This window comes from Pelodiscus sinensis, chromosome 1 (assembly GCF_049634645.1).
Source record: "Pelodiscus sinensis isolate JC-2024 chromosome 1, ASM4963464v1, whole genome shotgun sequence".
Classification (NCBI taxonomy): Eukaryota; Metazoa; Chordata; order Testudines; family Trionychidae; genus Pelodiscus; species Pelodiscus sinensis.
The window spans coordinates 1,339,535-1,361,164 of record NC_134711.1 but is presented as its reverse complement, the minus strand read 5'-3'; the positions used below and the strand labels follow the sequence as shown (position 1 = coordinate 1,361,164).

Genomic DNA, 21,630 nt, shown 5'->3' with positions numbered 1-21,630 from the left:
AGGAATTTTGCAGCCACATGGAGCACAACCCTGGACAGGACCAAGCAGGGTGCCAAGCAGCACCTAGGGCACCATGTGACTGGGAGTCAGGCGTGGGGCGGCCCATGCCATGGCCCTACAAAGCCGAGCGACAGATGGCAACCGCTGGCATGAGCTGCCCGCTCCCAGGCCTAGGCAGGGCCCATTCCCACAGCTAACCAGCAATCCAGGGAACAGTGCAGCTCAGGTGTAGGGCTGTGGAGTACGTAGCCTGGCCTGGAATATATAGCACTGCCCAATGGACAGTCAAGAAATCCAAAGGTAGGAAATGCCGGACTGAAGGTTGCTCCTTATAAGCTGAGTTTAGCCCCCTTGTGTGTGCCCAGCCGATGCACTAAGACAGGGTCTATAGCTCCAGGACCACAGACTGTGTTTCCCCAGGACTCCTGCCTTTGCGAGGCCTGTTATTTCATCTCCTTGCGCCTGCTGGTTCCTGTCCTACCTCTGCACACACGGCCCTCACTTTTCCTATCCCTTGGGTCCGCTCCTGTCCCCCTTTTTGTACCTATCACGCTGTCTGGAGTCCGAAATCACGCTGCTGTGTAGAGGCACCCTTAGGGTATGTGTAGATTGCATCCCTCTTTCGGCAGAAGGATGCAGATTAGGCAGGTCGACATTGCAAAGGAGGCAGGGATTTAAATATCCCGCGCCTAATTTGCATAAAAATGGCCACCACATTTTGACCGACTCAGCACTTTGGCGGCAAAACGTGGCAGTCTAGAGAAAGAAAGCCTTTTTCGACAGATCCGTTATGCCTCCTGCAAGGAGGTTTACAGGATGTTAAATTTAGATGAATTATCTAAATTTGGATAAGTGGAGCAAAATTTGGGGATTTCTGTGCCTTTTGCTCCACTCATCTGAAGAAGTGGGTGGTGCCCACGAAACCGCTGAAAAAGTTCTCCTTGACTCTGTGTTGTGCTTCTTCCTTTTCTCTGGTAGTTGATGTCTCACACAAGACCCAGTTCCCCTCACTGCTCATCGGTGGAGTGGCAGGACTTGTTTCCCATTCATTTCACTGGACATTTGATCTAAGCAGCTGCAGGTGGAGGTGCGGAATACACACGGAAAATACGTTCCCGGCAAGACTTTCCAAGTGCCTTCCTTCAGCCTGAAGGTGATGGGCTGTGCTCTTTCCCACTGGCTCAGCATTTACACATGGGCTACGACTAGACTGGCATGATTTTCCGGAAATGCTTTTAATGGAAAAGTTTTCCGTTAAAAGCATTTTTGGAACAGATCATCTAGATTGCCACGGACGCTTTTCCGCAAAAGCACTTTTTGCGGAAAAGCGTCCGTGGCCAATCTAGACGCGCTTTTGTGCAAAAGAAGCCCCGATCGCTGTTTTCGTGATAGGGGCTTTTTTGTGGAAAACAAATCTCAGCTGTCTACACTGGCCCTTTTGTGCAAAAGTTTTGCGCAAAAGGACTTTTGCCCGAACAGGAGCAGCATAGCATTTCCACAAGAACACTGACAATCTTACATGAGATCGTCAGTGCTTTTGCGGAAATTCACGAGGCCAGTGTAGACAGCTGGCAAGTTTTTCCGGAAAAGCGGCTGATTTTCCGGAAAAACTGGCCAGTCTAGAAACAGCCTTACATTCTAAAACAGAGATAACAGGGAAATGCAAAGCTACACTGAACAAAAATAGCCCCAGTTTTGGAAATGAGGAATCAGGTACACACAGAGTCCTGCAGTGATACATGAGATCTTGACGTGCATGGGTCATGTGAATCTAATCCTCAGTGTTGGAGGATCTAATGCCAGTAAAAAAAAGTTATTACCATAATAATACTCCTCTTGGGCCATATAAAACTTGCTGAGTGTTTACGAGGTGCTTTGACATGTTTAGATCAGCAGAAGCCTCAAGCAATTCACTCTGAAAGTTACAATTAGACCTGTTTGCCACAGAGGTACACGGGGGCACATTCAGCTGAAGGGCAGGCAGGATGTGATTGGCAGAGTCAAAAATAAACCCCAATAGTTGGGACTAGTCATGCCAAACACTAATTGGGGATGCAAAGGGTTAACCGGTTACCCAGTAATCATGCACCTTACCGGAATGCTTAACCATTTAATCGGTGAGGGCAGCCCTCTGCCACAAGATCATGGTTAATTGGTTAAACATTCTGTTTAATAGGTTAACTTTTTAATTGGAATTTTACCTCCCTCACACTAGCCTTGATCCCCTGAACCCTGCTGGACACACTGCACACACAACCTGTGGAACTCCTTGCCAGAGGATGTTGTGAAGGCCAGGCCTTTAACAGGGTTAAAAAAAGAACTAGATACATTCATGGAGGTTAGGTCCATCGATACTTATTAGCCAAAATGGGTAGGGATGGTGTCCCTAGCCTGTTTGTCAGGGGCTGGGAATGGGTGACAGGAGGGATCACATGATGAGTCCACGTTCTTTTCACTCCCTCTGGGGCACCTGGTATTGGCCACTGTTGGAAGACTGGAGACTGAGCTAGATGGACCTTTGGGCTGACCCAGCCTGGCTGTTGTTATGTTCTTATATTCGTGCCATTCTTGGTTCCCAAATACGTCACTCACCTGAAAGTAACTCTTAGGGCAGCTCATTCTGGAATTTTTTTAAATTTTGTTTTGATGCATTTGGGGGGAATTTGTTTGAAGGGGTTGGCTCAGTGGTGGGTATTTGCACATGAGCAAAACTACATTCTCCGGTACCCAAATCTGTCCTGTTTGATCCATACTGAAATTTTCATGCCTACCCTGCACATGAGCAAGCTTAAAATGTGCATAGTTGTAATTCCTTTCTTACCATTATTATACGCATGCGTGAAGAAGGCAATGTTAGAGAAAGAACCTACCCAAACCTCGTTTTCACAAACCCGAAAGCTTTCATTGCTATTGGGTTTCCACAGCTCATTAGAGGAAAGAAAGAGTAACACACACGCTGCACTGGATGACTTCATCTCAACGGGTGTGGTGATTTAAAGCAAGATTTTGTTGCTTAAATTTTAGATTTAGATTTACAAGGCTCCCGGACTCATTGAAAAGACGGAAATTGACAGACTTGTAATCCCTTTGGAGAAATAGTATCCTCATATGGAAAGAAGACAGGGATAAAATGAAGCACAACATTAGCAAGATTTTTATTGTTACAAGGATGCAAACATCGTGTAACAAAGCATGTTACAAACTTGTCTTGAAACACAGTGTACCACGAATCAGTCTAGAACTCCACCTGTGGTAAGAGGAGGCCAAAGGTCTGGGTTCTATGTTTGTTTCTGCAAGTGATCCCCATATGACCTTCACCTTTTTAAAGGGCGTTTTTCCTAGGCTTATCAAACAGAGCTAGTTTGGATGTCAACAGTGTGACACTGCTGCAAAAAAAAGCAAACATGATTCTGGGAGGCATTAATAGAAGTGTTGTGAGCAAGACACGAGAAGTCATTCTTCCGCTCTGATTACATTTTTGCTGGAATATTGTGTCCAGTTCTGGGCACCACATTTCAAGAAAGATGTGGAAAAATTGGAAAGGGTCCAGAGAAGAGGAACAAAAATGATGAAAGGTCTAGAGAACATGAGCAATGAGGGAGGCTAAAGGAACTGGGCTTGTTTAGTTTAGAAAAGAGAAAACTGAGAGGGGACATGAGAGCCGTTTTCAGGTACTTTAAAGGGTGTCACAAGGAGGAGGGAGAAAAATTGTTCTCTTTGACCTCTGAGGATAGAACAAGAAGCAATGGGCTTAAATTGCAGAAAGGGAGGTTTAGGTTGGACTTTAGGAAAAACTTCCTGCCTGTCAGGGTGGTTAAACACTGGAATAAGTTGCCTAGGGAGGTTGTGGAATCTCCATCACTGGAGATATTTGAGCAGGTTGGACAGACACCTGTCAGGGATGGTCTAGATCAGGGTGCGGGGGTCTCCAACCTATTTAAGCATGAGATCACTTTTTGGATTTAAGTGAAATGTAAGATCTACCTCAAACCCAAATACCCTTTCCCCCACCTCCTTTGTGGCCCTTCTCCAAGTTCCCGCCCCTGCTCACTCCCTCCCCTATCCTTCCTCCCTTTCACCAGGCAGGGGCAGAGGAAAGTGCCTTCTTTTGATTTCAAGGTGATGGAATTGTTCCTTTCCCACTAGTTCTGTATCTGTCAAACTTTTCAATCGATACAAAAGGGAAATGCAATGGCACATTAAAGGGAAATAAAAGAGCCCCAATGTCAAGGCTGGGGATCACAAACGGAGCCCTGGAATGACATCTGAGACCTGGCCTGCATATCCAAAAGGAATGTAACTTTCAATAGTGGAACATTTGCTTCCAGTAAATGTTATTAAGGCTCTAAAAAGACGCCTCTTTTGCTGTATAAACCTTGATGAATGGCTGTAAAGTGCAGTGCTGGGCTTGGATTGGAGGAAGCCTCATGCAAGCCACCCTGTGAATTATAATTACACCAGTTTTCCATGGAGGCACTTTCAGGGGCAGGTCAGAGAGGAGGCACAGTCAGAAATAACCCCATCGTTGGAACCACTCTTGCTAAAAAGTAACCTGTTCACCCTGAACCCTACTGAGCACGGACCATTCGGGGCTTGCAGATCCCTCAGTAGCCTCAGAGTAACGCGGAGAGAGTCTCATTCTGCAATTTAAAAAAATTCCTTTGATACTTTGGGGAACTTTGGGGTGAAGCATCTCCTGATGCAGGGGCGAGAATGATCAGCCATTGAGTGTTGCAATGCACCCCGTTACTTGTGGGGATTGGCTCTGTGGTGGGAATTTACATTTGAAGAGTCTCATATTGTCTTATTCCCCAACATTTCCTCTTTGAAAATTCTGTGTGAAGATTTTTATTCCTTCCCTGCACTGCGTTACCCCAGTGGATCCGAGGGAGGCTCTGTCCTGTTTTCTGACACCCAACAAGGAACAGGAACAGGCAGGAACTGCTACAGGAGGGAACTGGGGGTATTAACCCCCTAGCTGAACGCTGACGAAAAAGGCCTGTTTTATTTATGCCACGTTTCCTCTCTTGGTTCCTACTGTTGCTTCCCTGAACAGTAAAATACCAGCAGGCCAGGACAGCTGCATTTCTTGTGCCTAGACACTTCCTGCTAAGCCTGTGTCAGGCCAACAGGTGGAATTGAACCTGGGACCTCTGGAGCTTAGTGTAGGAGCCTTTTCTGCAGGGACAAGGAACCATTTTTGGGCTGGGAGCTGCTGACCCACAGGAAAATCAGTCTGGGGCTACACAAACGTGAGGGAAAAACTTTCCCTGATGCAGCCTCCAACTCAGAAATTCAGAAGGAGAAAAGACACTCCCCACATTTCCCCTCACACACCAGAACCTAGAGGACCCAGGCTCATAGATTTTGTGCTCCCTCCCCCCACCCCCGCGGCCAAAATGAGGGTTTGGTGTGTGGTAGGGGCTGCTGGGAAGTGGGCTTGCAGTGTAGGGTCTGGGCAGGAGGGAGGTGCAGGAGTGGGATCAGTGTGTGATCTGGGCTAGGATTGCCAGGTGTCCAGTATTCACCCAGACAGTCTGGTATTTTCACCTCCTGTCCAGTAAAAAAATTCAGAAAATACCAGACACCTAAGATGTCCAGTATTTTCTGATTTTTTCCCCCAGCCAGGAGGTGAAAATGGCGGCCACTCAGCACCCCTCCCCCCCAGCTCCCCAACACCTCCAGCCCCAGCCCCCATGCTTACCTGGTTCCGCAAGGCTGCTGGCACAAAATGGCTGCAGGCAAAAAGACCCAAGGGAAGCAATGACTCCCCTGGGTCTTAGTGCTCAACCACTTTGGTCTCCCCCCCCCTTTTTTTTTCCTTCAACAGAATTTTTCCCCGTGGTTTTTTTATTTTGTTTGGTTTTTTGTGGGGGGGGAAGATGTTTGGTATTTTTGTTTCAACCATCTGGCAACCCTAGTCTGGGCAGGAGGGAGGTGTAGGAGCAGGTGGGGTGTGGGGTCTGGGCAATGGGGGGAGGTGCTTACCTGGTACAGCTCCCCAGTGACACACATGGCTCCATGTCCTTCCTCCCCGCCGCTCCAAGGCACCGCCCCCTGCTTCTCCTGTTGGCTGCAATTACAGCCAATAGAAGAGTTGGGGGAAAAGCCCCCAGGCAGCACTTTGCTCCAGCAGCCAGGGGAGGGGGAGTGGCAGCATCTAGAACCTCTTTCTCCTTTCACCAGGATCTGATCCTATCTTGCCTGACTCTGGCCTGTGAGTATTAGGGCTCCACCTCTTCTCCCCCTCCAGCAGGGAGCCAGCACTGCTGCTCCATCCCCACAGGGGGGCCATGGGAGTGCCAGCATGGTCTCCCCAATGCTGAGGACTGCATCTGGTCCCTGGCCCGTCGGTTTCCTACCTCTCCTCTACTGTGTGAGCTAAAAGATAGCTGGCTCTCAACTCCGGCCATGGGGCAGACTCATTATCCTCTCTGACCATGGTCTTGGGGCTACTTGAAGGGGAAGTACCACACACAGCAGGTCTGTGGGTTACACCTGGGAGCCATTTTGCCCTCCCCACCCCCGAAATAGGGCAGGTGGCTCCTCCCATTGGGTAACTGTCCTGCCCCTCTGTCCCTTCGACAGGCCAGCTCTTTGCCCTTTGCCACTCTCTGTGAGCTAAACCCACCTAAGTTACACCCCGGCTCCTACCCCACCTCCAATTTTGCTCCTTGGCCACTCCTCTGCTCCTGTCCCCCGCTGTTTGATCCCACAGGCCCCATGCAGTCGCGTTTGGCTCCCGCTCAGACCTTGCCCACCCTCCCCTGGTTTGTCCCCTTGCTGATCTAACCACTGTCATCCCCAGCGAGGCTATCCGCTTCCCCAGGTGTCGCGGCGCCATGCGGACCCTCAGCAGGAGCCCTGCAGCATTCAGTGCCCTGCCTGTCCCTTCATTAGGGTCCTCATGCCCAAAAATTTGCATTGGCCTGGGACACTGGGCCCATGACCCTGCGGACCGGTGGAGGAAGGGGGTGCTCAGAGGATGCTGGGCTCTCGAGCAGACACCCCTACACTGGATCTCCTCCCATTTCTATACCCCCACTAGCTTGGCCCCCGCTACCTACAGCCCTGCCTGGGACAGGGTGTTGTTCTTTTTCTGCAAGTGATCCCCAGCGGCCTCTCAATACGCCTCTTTCACGAGGCGTCTCACACAGGGTGTTATGGCTGGAAGTTCTTCAACACAATCAGAACTGGAGATTTCAAAGCGCAACAAACACTGGAATTTATAAATAGCATAGGGTGGTTATTTTGGAACATGAAATACCAGGGACGATGAAATCTCAGTCCCGAGTCACAGTCGCTTAAACAATATGGAGGCCAGGCTCCAATGGCCTTCCCGGAATCAGAGCATTCATTGAGCCACCCGCTCGGGGGGGGGGGGGGGGGATGCATTCTCATCCAAACGACGCACTTTTTTATCTGGCCCACAGTGAACCCCTCATGTTTCACTATCAAAGAGGTTCAAGGCCTCCTCATGACAGGAAGATACTTTGGCCTCGTTCCCGGCCCAGGGAGCCCACCCTTACAGGCAGCGCTCACGCTTGAGACAACATGCCCTGTAGCTGGCCAGACGTTGTGTCAAATCCCACCCCGCGCCCATCTCCTCTCATCTACAAAGTGAGATTTTCATCTCTCCTGGGCTCCCTGCTGGGGCTCGGCTGCATTTCCAGTCCCTCCATTTCTGCTCATAGACGGAGAGACAGTTCCTGAGAGACATCCGGTTCCAAGAGTTACCACAAAACCTTTCTGTGAGCGAGCTCGGCTTCCTTTCCCCCTCCACCATCCCGCCACCCCTTAACCTCTGAGCAAACTGCTCCAGGCAGCCCTAAGAAAACACTGGTGATCTGAAGGGAGGTCCAGTTTTAGGTCAGCATGTTGATCCCTGGGCACAGAGCCACCACAAAGGCATGAGCTCCTCGCAACCCCCACTCAATCATCCCAGTCAGGGCTTGGTCAAGCCGGGACTTAAACACCTCTAGGGATGGAGATTCCACCTCCTCCCCAGGGAACCCAGCCCAGTGCTTCCTCACCCACCTAGGAAAAGGTTTTCCTAATATAACCCATTTGGAATGGACATGGGGGAAATGCAGAAAAATGGCTCCCTCCTTTCTGACAGGTGTCGAATTAACTGCCCAGTGCCTCTCACCAGGATCAGCATGAGTTGAAAATCCCAAACTGGATTCCATACATGACAGCCAGGTGTGCTGCTCCTGCTGCCCTGAATCACCGTGACATTCAATCTCGTTGCAGCCCCAATAAATTCAGTGCAATGACATGAGAAATGCAGCTGGCCCATACAACGTGAAGATGAAAGGAAGTTGACGATCCATCGTACCTGTCACGCCCGCTGACACTGAAATTATTCTAATAAGCACAAGCCCTAATGAAAACAGCTCCATGAAAAGGAAAGTTTAACAAGGCAATCAAGTCTGTTTGGTAACGACCTAGGACCGCCTCCACACATGGCATCTCAGATCCTCCAGGCTGTCCTAGGAACTGTATAAATGCACTCACGACTCAGAGCTCTTCCAAACACTTCTCTAGACTTCATCTCCTCGCTGAACCGGGTAAGTCCAATTCCACTCGCTTGCTCTCAAATTCGAGGGACATTATTTTAGGGCCTCTTTTCATTTCATGACGAATCCTGCCTTTGCTTTCTGTGATCTTTATTAGGGATCGGGGGGTCTTCCATAATTATCTGGTGGACTTCTTCAGTGGCAAGTGGCAGAGTATTCCCAATTTGAAGCTAATCCAGAGGATGTGAGGGGCAACAGAGGAAATTGTATTGCAGGGAAATAGAATTAGGGAATATCAATCTTTTCAGTTACTGCAGAAAGTCCCTTATCGCTTTTTCACTGACCTGCATCAGGAAGAAAATTTCCCCACGTTAATCCAGAAAGGGCCAATTCAATGGACCTCTGGGTTATTCTGAAGCAACTGTAACCCCTCACTAAAGGAGACAGGAGACTGGATTAAGCTGACAAGTGTCAATTCCTTTGTTCTTCATGCCCGTGGAAGGTGTTTCTCCTCTAAGGCAGGGAGTTAGTGGCACTTCACGGAAATCAGGGGACCTGAACCCATTTAACCACAAATGAGGAACTTCTCCTTAGGGATTGGTTTGGAAAAACAAAATGTTTCTCCTTATTCCTCAGCAAGTTTCAGTGACTCCCAAGGTTGGAAAATCAAAGAGTCACATTGTAATACCGGATGCAAGTGTCTGGCTTGCGGAGGTCAACTCCTCCAAGAAAGGGAAGTGACAGCCTTCATCCCAACCACGGTCTCCTTTAGAAATCTCTCCAACGGACACAGAATCCCAGGTGTCCAGCTTAAAAATATTTTCATTGATTCTAGTCGGTGCTTTTCAAAAAAAGTCCAGAGGGGCTCCCAAGGGCCAGTGGTGTTAGTGGGAGTGGGCAACAGGTGAAGTAAGAAGTTGTAGGACCAAATACATGACCAGGGACACAGATTCTCTGTCCTCCCCTCCCACTCTAAGGGCCCACCCTGCTTTGAAGCCTTTCTTCCATTGTCATGTGTCGTGTCTCTTCACTCTGCCCCCTGCTGTGTGTTTCAGGTTCACCTGCATCCCACAGAGATGACTTTCTCCAGCCTGTGCTATCCAGAATGCGGGGTGGCCCGGCCCAGCCCCGTCTCTGGTACCTGCAACGAGCCGTGCGTTCGGCAGTGCCCCGATTCTCACGTGACGATCATACCCACGCCGATTAAAGTGACTATGCCAGGAGCAATTCTCGAGACTCACCCTCAGCAGAGCACGGTGGGAGTCGTAGAAGATCCTGCGCTCGGAGTCGGCTATGGAAGCTCACTGGGCTTGGGGGGACTGGGTGGCAATGGAGGAATTTATGGTTTAGGGAGTTTTGGGGGATTCGGAAGTTACCTAGGAGGTTACGGATATGGGGGATACTGTGGCTACCCAGGCTATTATGGTAATGGGGGATACTGCGGCTACCCAGGCTATTATGGCTACGGGAGACACTGCGGCTACCCAGGCTATTATGGTTCTGGGGTGTCCTGCCGCAGGTATCTTGGTGGATCTTGTGGGCCATGCTAAACCCAGGAGGACCATCCGTGGCAGACCCAGGCAATGAACGGCCAGATACAGATTCTCCCCTGAGCTTTGGGGCTTGGCTTTCAGACGTGCTGGGCAAACCTGGCTCCTACTGACCTCAGTGGGAGCTGTGTGTGCTTAGCCCCTGGGTCTGGGAGCCAGGCTGCATTGCTCCCCTCATGCTTCATGGCTCCTTCTGCTCCTGCTTTGCCAGCCATACGCTGAGTCTCCTCCTGGCCTGTGGGTTCCTTCTGAGTGACACGCAGGCTGCTCCCACCGACCCCGCCGGATGACAGAAACGGGGGCCTGAGGAAATGTCTCAGTTACACCTATTGTCCTTGTAAGTCCCTGTAGGTGGGGGGAATAGACATTGCTGTCCAGGAGAACCAGGCCCGACGTGTTCTACCCTTTCATCCACATGCACCTTTAACGCCTCCTCTTTCCCTTTGCTACAGCAGATGTACAAACGAGATTCTGCATAGACCTCTGCTTTTGTTTAGCTTTCTCTCACTTTCCACCGAATGGGGTAAAACAGGGACTTAAAGTGATGCAATTGGGGCTGGTTTGCCAGCGTCTGCAGCTGCAACACAAACAAGAACCCCATGTCTGAAATACGCCTTACTGGGACAGATGAAATGTCACACCCATTCTGGAAGCACTGGAAATGCCTTATTTCTACTCTGTGGTATTTATTCCTGTCACTGTGTGCTGCAAATACCACTTGCATTAAAGATTCTGTTGCATGATAATATTTGGTCTTCTTGTTCTCCTTGATCCTCCCTCCTTGCTTCAAAGTTGTGATCATCAAAATTCATCCTTAAAGAGCCGGCAGCACCAGACATTTCTCAGATTTCAAGTTTTGAAGGTCTAGAGTGAAAGAACAATTTAGTTCTTGAATAATTTACAGCATTAGGAGGGGCCAGCACACTGGGGTGGTGTTCCACCCTGCTGATCTGTTTAGCAATATAAACTCTAGCTCAAACTTCTTGAATGGCAGAGCAACTTTTGGGACTCCATTGCGTTGCTTCTAGAGAACATTGAAAGTTTCGCTGGTCACTAGAAAGTTCTTCCCCACCTGAACTTCACCAATCACTTTCCCTCTTCTATGAAGTTTGCCTTCGGGGTTTGGGGGCTTCACCAGGGATTATTCACATAGACAAATCCTGGAAAAAGTTTACTCACCTGGGCATTTATTATGGGTAGGGCAGACCACACCCATTTCTATCACAACCACCCCTCCAGGGGATAAGGATGAATGTTCAAACCAGTGTCTCTCTGGCGTGTCCTCTGAGTGCATTTGGAATAAGAAACTCTCCCACAGACATCCTGCTGAAATAGAATCATGGCATCAGTAGCCCTCTTTCCAAAGAGTGTTCCCTTTTCCAGGGTGGTCTTCTATTTTCCTCTGATGGGACCTCCAGTGACATGTACCACAAAGCAACCCCCTAGAAAGCCACCTTTCATGACAGCCTAGCAAAAGGTGTAAATTCTGCTTCCCAACTCTAACTTTGCACTCATTTTGCAATGCTGGAGGTGAGCTCACAAGATTTAGGGCAGTGAGCAAAAACAGATGCACATCATATTGAGGTTTTGGATTGTATTGAACCCATAAAGCTCAATTCCTTTAATTTTCTTCTCACTCTTTGCCTATGCCTGGTCAACAGCCATGCCCTCTTCTCAGCTCATTTCACAAGGATGTTGCAGACATAACTGAGGCATCCGTTCTGCCCTCATAGACAAACTACAGTACAGCAAAATCATTGGCAGTAGTCCGGAAACACAACAGAGTGAATGATTAAGGAATCAATTTGCACTTAGAATACAAAGTGATAAGTACGAGGATGGATATCTCAAAAACAAACAATGTCAAAGAAACCTAATACATTTCTTTTCCAGGATAATAAGCCTCATGGATGGGGGAGAGTGGTAGATCTGGCATTTTTTACTTTTACTAAGGCTTTGGTACTGTTTTGCATGACCGTCCTATAAATAAAATAGGGAAATGCATCCTAGATGGAGCTAATGACATGTGGGCTCATGGCTGGGTATTTATTGGGGCTCTATAGTCAAGCTTGAAGGGCGCCGGGGTTCAGTTCTAAATCCAATCCTAATCCATAGCTTCATCAGTTATTTAGAGTATGGCAAAGAGAGTACACTTGGGAGGGTCACACCAGTCCTGTGTTCAGATTCAGGAGGTAAGGGAAGCACACATCATCCGCCCAGCATTCTGGGAGGGGAGTTTGGTGACCTTGAGAAGAGGGTGGTCTGAACTCTGGGAGGCAGAGGGTAGTGCCTCGTGGGGGGCAGGATCTGCCTGGGGGTTACCTTCTACCACCAGAAATTCACACATCACCCAAAGACAAAAGCTTACAAAGGAACAATCAGTTACAAACGTACAGAATGGGGTATGGAATGCCTAGGATGCAGCACTGAGGAAATGGGTCTGGAACCATCGTGGATCATGCGGTAAATATGAGTTAAGAGTATGTCACCCAACTTCTCCAGTCTGGAGGACTAGAGGAGGGAGGAGGACATGCCCCATGGCTCAGCTCTGGAGCAGCAGGAGCTCAAGCGCTAGGGGCAGCAAAACTCTGCCCCCCAGAATGCCTACGGCAGGCACTCTGGGAATGGAGTGTGGGCGGGGCCAATCCTGGCGATTAGGGAAGACACAGCCTTCCCTTGCCTCGCATACAGGATGCCCCTGGAGAAACTGACACAGGAAGGAATGACACAAACATCGCTCGTGGCATCCCACAGTCTCTCCCCGCTTGATTCTGTCTGGCTACAGGTTTTGATCCAGTATTAGACCCATCCGGGCACAACTGAGATAGATTATGAAAACAGTGATTGGCTAAAACAGGCTCTCTCGCTGAAAGGTTCACTAGGGAAGCATCGATATTATTGAATCCTTTTCCAAACTCAAGGTGAAACTGGGTTAGAACAGTGGCGGACTGGATCCGCTCTTGCACCATGGTCCCTGAATGTCTTATGTGACCTCACAACAAAAATAATTAATAATGAACTTGCAAATGTTTGAAATTCAGATAGCATCCATTCATGTATGATTGTCCTTTACCAAGTAGGAATCTTGGCATTTAGCAAAGGACAACAGGAGAGTGTGCCTCAGTTTTCCTTTTCATACTGCACATCACTGCCGGAATGTCTTTTCTCCTGTGAAAAGTGCCAAGACTAGTTACAGGCACCAAATGTGAAACGTCAGTATCACAAAGCCTTTTCACATAGGGCACCTGCTTCCCTCTTAACATGTTCCAGGGATTTTCCAAATGATCCTGCGCATTGTACATTTTTACAGCTCTTGGCATTACCGACACATTAGTCACACAACTTTCAGAGAGGGAGCGAGATTTGTCTGTAACTTTAAAAAACAATGAGTAGAAGTAGCACCTTACAGACTCAAACATATTTATATAGAGCCATGAGCTTTTGTGAGCACAACCCACTTCCTCCAATGAGGAGAGTGGAGAAAACAAGGGGGAACCTCACAATTTAGAACAGAAAAAGAAGGGACGGGGGCAGGGAGAGGGGAGGGACTACTTGTCAATTCCAGTGCAGTTTCCCTTCCTAGTTGGGATTTTGACATTCCTTTGTAGAAGAATGGCTACGTTTAACTCCATGCCAGCGTGCCCAGGTAGGTTCAAATGTGCTCTTACGGGTTTTTCTGTATCACAATTTCTGATGTCAAACTTGTGTCCATTTCTCCTTGGACACAAGTCCACTATCAGAAATGATACTACAGACCAGGTAGCTTGACTTAGGGTATGCAACTCCAGCTGTGCAAAATGAGGGCTGGGGTCGGCTTACGTTAAGAGGAGCTGCAACGGCAACCGCACAGCGGGAGGCCAATGGGAGCACATGCTCGATCCGCTTCCCTTCCTCACAGGAGGCGGCGCACCAGATGCTGGCAGGCACTGATGTCAGCATTCAATGTAGTGGGTCTATACGGAAGCCGCTAAATCAAATGCTGAAAGATCAACCTGTGCAGCTGATCTTTCCCATTCATTTCACCATAGCTTGGATCTGATCACCCGGGGGTAGAGGTACCAAGTAGACACAGAGAGATACATACACACCACCAAAAAGGTTTTCTTAACCTGACCTAAGCAAGGTGCCTTCCTTCAATTTCACGCTGATGGAACTATTCCCGTTCCCACTAGTTCCGTATCAGTCCTTAAACTTTAATATCGATACAAAAGGGAAATGCAAAGGCACCTTGAAGAGAAAGGAAAGGGCCCCAGTTTCAAGGCTAGGGATCACACACGGAGTCCTGGAATGACATCTGAGACCTGGCCTGCATTTCCAAACGGAATGTAATCTTCAATGGCAGAACGTCTGATGCCAGTAAAACTGATTATGGCTCTAAAAAGACACCTCTTTGGCCATATAAACCTGGATGAATGGCTGTAAAGTGCAGCAACGGGCTTTGATCGAAGGCAGCCTCATGCAATCCACCCTGTAAATTATAATTACACCCGTTTCCCACAGAGGCAATTTTCAGGGGCAGGTCAAAGAGGGGGTAATTGGCACAGTCGGAAATAAACCCCTGTAGTTGGGACCACTCTTGACAAACACTAACCTATTCACCCTGAACCCTACTGACACTGACAATTTGGGGCTTGCAGATCCCTCACTAGCCTCAGAGTAACGTGGACAGAGGCTCATTCTGCAATTTTATAAAATTGGGAGGTGCAGGAACTGGTGGAGTGTGGGGTCTGCACAGGAGGGAGGTGCAGGAACTGGTGGGGTGTGGGGTCTGGGCAGGAGGCAGGTGCAGGAATGGGTGGAGTGTGGGGTCTGGTCAGGAGGGAGGTGCAGGAACCGGTGGGGTGTGGGGTCTGGCCAGGAGGGAGGTGCAGGAACTGGTGGGCTGCGGGATCTGGCAAGGAGGGAGGTGCAGGAACCAATGGGGTGTGGGGTCAGGGCAAGAGGGAGGTGCAGGAATCGGTGGGGTGTCGTGTGTGGGGTCTGGGAAATGAGGGGGCGCTTACCTGCTACAACTCCCCAGGGACACACATGGCTCCATGACCGCACTGCTCCCAGGCACTGCCCGCTGCTGCTCCGATAGGCAGCAATTACAGCCAATCGAGGAGGTGAGGGAAAATCCTCCAGGCAGCACTTTGCCCCCACAGCCAGATGGGGGGGGCACTTGGATCCTCTTGTCCCTCTCTAGGCAGAGCCCTTGGGCCGGATCTGGCCCTAGCTTGCCTGACTCTGGCCTACGTGACTCTGGGCTCCCCCCACCACAGCAGGGAGCTGGCGCTGGTGCTCGATCGCCGCTCAGACCTGCCCACCCACCCCCGGCTTACCCCTTGCTGATCTAATCACGGTCATCCCCAGAGAGGGCATCCGCTTCCCCACGGGCCATGGCACCATGTGGACCCTCAGCAGGAGCCCTGCAGCATTCAGCGCCCTGCCTGCCCCCTCATTAGGTCTGCCTGCCTGAGAAAGTGCATGGGCCTGCGGAAGAAGGGGGCGCTCTGAGGATGCTGGGCTCTGGTGCTGACACCCCGACAGAGCTGGTCTTTGGGGCGGGCCGTAACCCCGAATCCTCCCACCAGGTTTCCCTGGTTCCTCCCTGACTTTTTTTTTTTGCTCCCCATTTTTGCGCCCCCAGCAGCTTGTCCCGCCCTTCTAAAGCTCTGCCTGGGACAGGGTGTTGTTCTGTTCCTGCCAGTGACCCCCAGCGACCTATCCATACACCTCTTTCACGAGGCCTCTGAAACGAGGTTTTGGCTGGAAGCTCTTCAGCGCCTCAGAACTGGAGGTTTCAGGGCCCCACCCCCACGGGCGCTTCAGACGTGCACAGGGTTGTTAGTTTGGAACAGCAATGAAGGCCAGGGAGGGTGAAATACCTCAGCCCTGTGTCATGGAGCACATAAACAAAATGGAGGCCGGGCTCCAATGTCCTCCCCTTAACCAGGTCACTGCCAGAGACACACGAATGTGCTTTTGTATTCGGCTTCTTTTTTTAAACGTGTTTAGTGGGAACTGAGGGGCCCCCTCTACCGTACTGGTCAGTGTCTGGAGGGAGGACAGGCTACCTCACGACTTCGTGCTCCGACCAGCTCGTCGGCTAGTCGGGCCCTGTTTCAGGGCTGGCCTGCCACAGTGTAGGGGGCTCAGGCAGATAGCCCGGCTAATTAGCAGTCAAGGCACAGGCTTAGCCGGGGTTCAGGGCAGGCCAAGCTACAAAATAACGGATCAGACCTTCTTCGGCAATAGCCCAAGACCCCAGCTGGAGCTGGGGCCGCCAACAGTTTAAGGACTCAGGTCTTTCTGTGACTAGTATCAGAGGGGGAGCCGTGTTAGTCTGAATCTGCATAAACAACGAGAAGTCCTGCGGCTCCTTATAGGATAACACATTTATTGGAGCATGAGCTTTCGTGGGCAAAGATGCCAAAGATGCTTCTGATAAAGTGGGTCTTTGCCCACAAAAGCTTTCTTTTTTTTTTTTTCCTGGTTGTTTATGCAGGTCTATCTGTGGGCGCAGTAACCAGCGCCATGCCCAGGCCCTTGGCAGGGCGATGCTGAGAACCGATAACGGCTCAGGCCTGGCTGCAGGCGGGGCACGGGTCAGGCCTCCTTGCTCTGCTCGACAAGCATAGGGGGTTTTACCCCAACAGGGGGAGCCCACCATTCAAGATGAGGAGTGTCGGGCGGATGAAGGCCCAGTCCAAGGCCCTAGCAGCATCAGAACAGGCTGCTGCCAAGTCAGTGGGGAACCCACCCGCAAGGCGGGGATCCTGCACTACCTGGCTCTGCTCTTCGGGGTCCGTCGGGGACGGTGGTGCTGGCAGCCTGTCCAGGGGTTCTGAGTCCAGGTACAGCAGGGTTCCCCACAGCTGAGTCCTTTTTTCAGGGCCTGGCGGAGGCCCTGGCCATCCAGGCAGGTCTTTGGGGACAGAACATGCTGATGGGGCCTCTTGCCAATCTTCTGAGCCTGGGCCTGGCATTGGCAGCGCTGGACTGTCCGGTGAGCCCAGCTGAGAACCACAGAATGCGCGGGCTGATAGAGACCTCAGGAGTCATCGAGTCCAGCCCCCTGCCCAACGCAGGACAAATCCCAACTCAATCTTCCCAGCTGGGGATTTGTCAAGCCGGGACTAAAAAACCTCTAGGGGTGGAGATTCCACCCCCTCCCTAAGGAACCCAACCCAGTGCTTTCCCACCCGCCTAGGGAAACGGTTTTTCCTAATATGAACGATTTGGAATGGAAAACGTAGAAAAATAGCTCCCTCCTTCCTGACAGGGATAAAATGAACTGCCCAGTGACCCTCATTCAAAAGCCCATTTTGGAATCCTTTCGTGACAGCCAGGTGTGCAACTCATACTGCCCTGAATCACCCTGACTCTCAATCTCGTTGCAGCCCCAGTAAAGTTGGTGTAATGACACGAGAAATGTCGCTGGCCGGTACAACTTGAACATGAAAGAAAGCTGAAGATGCAACATGAATGTCACGTCCACTGAGGCTGAAATTAAGCTAATAATCAGAAGCCCTAATGAAACCAGCTCCATAAAAAGGAGAATTTAACAAGCTAATCAAGTGTGTTTGGTAACGACCTAGGACCGCCTCCACACACGGCATCTCAGATCCTCTGGGCTGTCCTAGGAACTGTATAAAAGTCCTCACGACTCAGAGCTCTTCCAAACACTTCTCTGGACTTCATCTCCTCGCTGAACCGGGTAAGTCCAATTCCACTCGCTCGCACGAATTTGAGGGACATCATGGTAGGGCCTCTTCATTTCACAACGACTCCTGCCTTTGCTTTCTGTGACCTTTATTAGGGATCGGGGGGTCTTCCATAACTATCTGGCGGACTTCTTCAGTGGAGTACTTCCAATGTGAAGCTAATCCAAAGGATGCAAAGGGCAATAGAGGAAATTGAGTTCCTAGGAAATAGAATTAGAGGATATCAATCTTTTCAATTACTGCAGAAAGTCCCTTATTGCTCTTTCACTGACCTGCATCAGGAAGAAATTTCCCCAGGTTAGTCCAGAAAGGGCCGATTCAATGGACCTCTGGGTTATTGACCCTCATTAGCAGAGAGAGGAGACTGGATTAAGCTGACAAGGGACAATTCCCTTGTTCCTCTGAGCAGAAATGCCCGTGGAAGGTGTTTCTCTTTATTCCCCAGCAAGTTTTGGTGACTCCCAAGGTTTGGAAAAATCAAAGAGTCACATTGTGATACCGTATGCGACTGTTTGCCATGTGGAGGTCAAAGTCCACAGGGGGTCCCCAGGGCCGGTGGTGTGTAGTGGGAGTGGGCAACAGGTGTGGAAAGAATTTATAGGACCAAATGCACGGCCAGAGCCAGGGACATAGCTTCTCTGTCCACCCTCCTTTCGCTCTCAGGGCCCACCCCGCTTTGAAGCCTGTCTTTCATTGTCACGTGTCACGTCTCTTCACTCTGCCCCCTGCTGTGTGTTCCAGGTTGACCTGCATCCCACAGAGATGACTTTCTCCAGCCTGTGCTATCCAGAATGCGGGGTGGCCCGGCCCAGCCCCATCTCCGTCAGCTGCAACGAGCCGTGCGTTCGTCAGTGCCCCGATTCTCACGTGACGATTATACCCACCCCAGTTGATGTGACTCTCCCAGGACCAATTCTCGAGACTCACCCTCAGCAGAGCACGGTGGGAGTCGCAGAAGATCCTGCGCTCGGAGTCGGCTATGGGAGCTCACTGGGTTTGGGGGGAGTGGGTGGCAATGGAGGATTTTATGGTTTAAGGAAATTTGGGGGATTCGGAGGTTACCTAGGAGGTTGCGGATATGGGGGATACTGCGGCTACCCGAGCTACTATGGCTATGGGGGATACTGCAGCTACCCAGGCTATTATGGTAATGGGGGATACTGCGGCTACACAGGCTATTATGGTAATGGGGGATACTGCGGCTACCCAGGCTATTATGGTAATGGGGGATACTGCGGCTACCCAGGCTATTACGGCTATGGGAGATACTGCGGTTACCCAGGCTTTTATGGTTCAAGGAGATTGTACGGTTCTGGGGTGTCCTGCCACGGTTATCTTGGTGGATACTGTGGGCCTTGCTAAACCCAGCAGGACCATCCATGGTAGAACCAGGAAATGAACGGCCGGATACAGATTCCCCCCTGAGCTTTGGGGCTTGGATTTCAGACGTGCTGAGCAAACACGGCTCCAGCTGAGCTCAGTGGGAGCTGTGTGTCCTCAGCCCCTGGGTCTGGTAGCCAGGCTGCATTACTTCCCTCACGCTTCATGGCTCCTCCTGCTCCTGCTTTGCCAGCCACACACTGAGTCTCCTCCTTACCTGTGGACTCCTTCTGAGTGACACGCAGGCTGCTCCCACCGACCCCGCCGAGTGTCGGAAACGGAGCTTGAGGAAATGTCTCAGTTACACCGATTGTCATTGTAAGTCACCGTAGGTGGGGGGCAGAGACGTTTCCATCAAGGATAACCAGGACCGACGTGTTCTACCCTTTCCATCCATCCATACACTTAGCTCCTCTCTTTGAGATTCTCTGAGGCAATTATAGAATGGAGACGCTGTGTGGTCCTCTGCTTTTGTTTAGCTTTCTCTCACTTTCCACGGGGTAAAAAGGGGATTTAAAACTGTTGAAGATGGGTCTTGTTTGCCAATCTCTGAAGCTGCAACTCAAAGAACCCATTGTCTGAAATACGCCTCACTGGGACGGGTGATATGTCTCAGTCTTTCTGGAACCACTGGAAATACCTTCAGTCAACTCTGTCGTATTTACTCCTGTCACTGTGTTCTGCAAATATCTCTTGCATTAAAGATTCTGTTGCATGATAGTGTCGGTCTTCTTGTTCTCTTTGTTCCTCCCTCCGGCCTTAAAAACTGTGATCATCAAAATTCATCCCTAAAGACCCAGCAGCACCAGACAGTTCTCAAATTTCAAGGTTTGAAGGTCTAGAGTGAATGAACAATTTAGTTCTTGAATTAGTTTACAGCATTAGGAGGGGCCAGCACACTGGGGTGGTGTTCCACCCTGCTGACCTGTTTAGCAACGTAAACTCTAGCTCAAACTTCTTGCATGGCAGAGCACCTTTTGGGACTCCATTGCGTTGCTTCTAGAGAACAGTGAAAGTTTTGCTGGTCACTAGAAAGTTCTTCTCAGCCTGAGCTCCACCAATCATTCTCCCTCTTCTATGAAGCATGCCTTCTCCAGGGTCTGGGCGGCGGAGCGGGGGGGGGGGGGGGACGGTTCACCAGGCATTATTCACATAGAGAAATCCTGGAAAAACTTTACTCACCTGGCCGTTTGTCTGTAGGGCAAACCACACTGCATTTCCATCACCGCTGCTCCTCCAGGGGATAAGGATGAATATTTAAAGCAATGTCTCTTGGGCGTGTTGTTTGAGTGCATTTGGAATAAGAAACTCTCCCACAGCAGCCCTCTTTCTGAAGAGTTTTCCCTTTTCCAGGATGAATGTTCTGGCCAACATCTCTCTGGCACATATTTGGCAGTGTATCTCAAAGCGGGATTCAAGCAAGAGGGAATAAAATGGTTCTCCTTGCCCTCTGAGGACAAGGCAAGAAGCAATGGGCTTAAACTGCTGCAGGAGAGGTTTAGGTAGAACATTGGGAAACATTTCCTAAATGTCACATTGGCCAAACAGCTGAATCATAGAACCATAGAGCTGGAAGAGACCTCAGAAGGTCATCAAGTCCAGCCCCCTGCTCTAGGCAGGACCAATCCCAACTAAATCAACCCGGCCAGGGCTTTGTCAAGCCGAGACTTAAACACGTTTAGGGATGGAGACTCCACTACTTCCCTAGGTAACCCATTCCAGTGCTTCGCCACCCTCCTAGTGAAATACTTTTTCCTAATATCCAACCTGGACCTCTCCCACTTCAACTTGAGACCATTGCTCCTTGTTCTGCCATCCCTCACTACTGAGAACAGCCTCTCTCCAGCCTCTTTGGAACCTCCCTTCAGAGAGCTGAAGGCTGCTCTCAAATCCCCCCTTGCTCTTCATTTCTGCAGACTAAACAGACCCAACTCCCTCAGCTTCTCCTCGTAGGTCATATGCTCCAGCCCTCTAATCATTTCCCTTGCCCTCCCCTTTACCCTCTCCAATGCATCCACATCCTTTTTGTGGTGGGGGGCCCAGAACTACACATAATACTCCAGATGTGGCCTCACCAGAGCTGAATAAAGGGGAATAATCACATCTCTGGATCAACTGGCAATGCTCTTCTTAATACACCCTAATATGCCATTCTCCTTCTTGGCTACAAGGCTACACAGTTGACTCATATCCAGTTTTTCATCCACTGTAACCCCCAGGTCCTTTTCTACAGAACTACTACTTAGCTGGTTGGTCCCCAGCGTGTAACAATGCTGGGGATTCTTCTGTCCCAAGTGCAGGATTTTGCACTTGTCCTTGTTGATCCTCATCAGATTTCTTGAGGCCCAATCCTCCAATGTGTCTAGGTCACTCTGGACCCTATACCTGCCCTCCTGTGTATATCTCTCTCCCTAGCATAGTGTCATCCGCTAACTTGCTGAGGGTGCAATCCATCCCCTTGTCCAGATCATTAAT

General features: G+C 50.1%; 1 protein-coding gene across 3 annotated transcripts; it reads left to right on the top strand.

Annotated features, from left to right (window-relative positions):
- The first annotated feature begins 982 nt into the window (after positions 1–982).
- LOC142826472 (feather keratin B-4-like) lies at positions 983–11,056 on the top strand. 3 transcript variants are annotated; one of them, XR_012900623.1, is made up of 3 exons: positions 983–1,153; positions 9,575–9,775; positions 10,281–11,056. XR_012900623.1 is itself a non-coding variant. In XM_075918914.1 (3 exons), exons 1-3 carry the CDS (start codon positions 8,508–8,510, stop codon positions 10,546–10,548), a joined length of 288 nt encoding a protein of 95 aa, XP_075775029.1. In that variant the 5' UTR covers positions 7,859–8,507; the 3' UTR covers positions 10,549–11,056. The 3 variants fall into 3 exon arrangements, 1 of the variants encoding a protein (XP_075775029.1); XR_012900624.1 differs by having other exon boundaries at positions 990–1,087; XM_075918914.1 differs by lacking the exon at positions 983–1,153 and adding an exon at positions 7,859–8,570 and having other exon boundaries at positions 10,525–11,056.
- Positions 11,057–21,630: the final 10,574 nt, after the last annotated feature.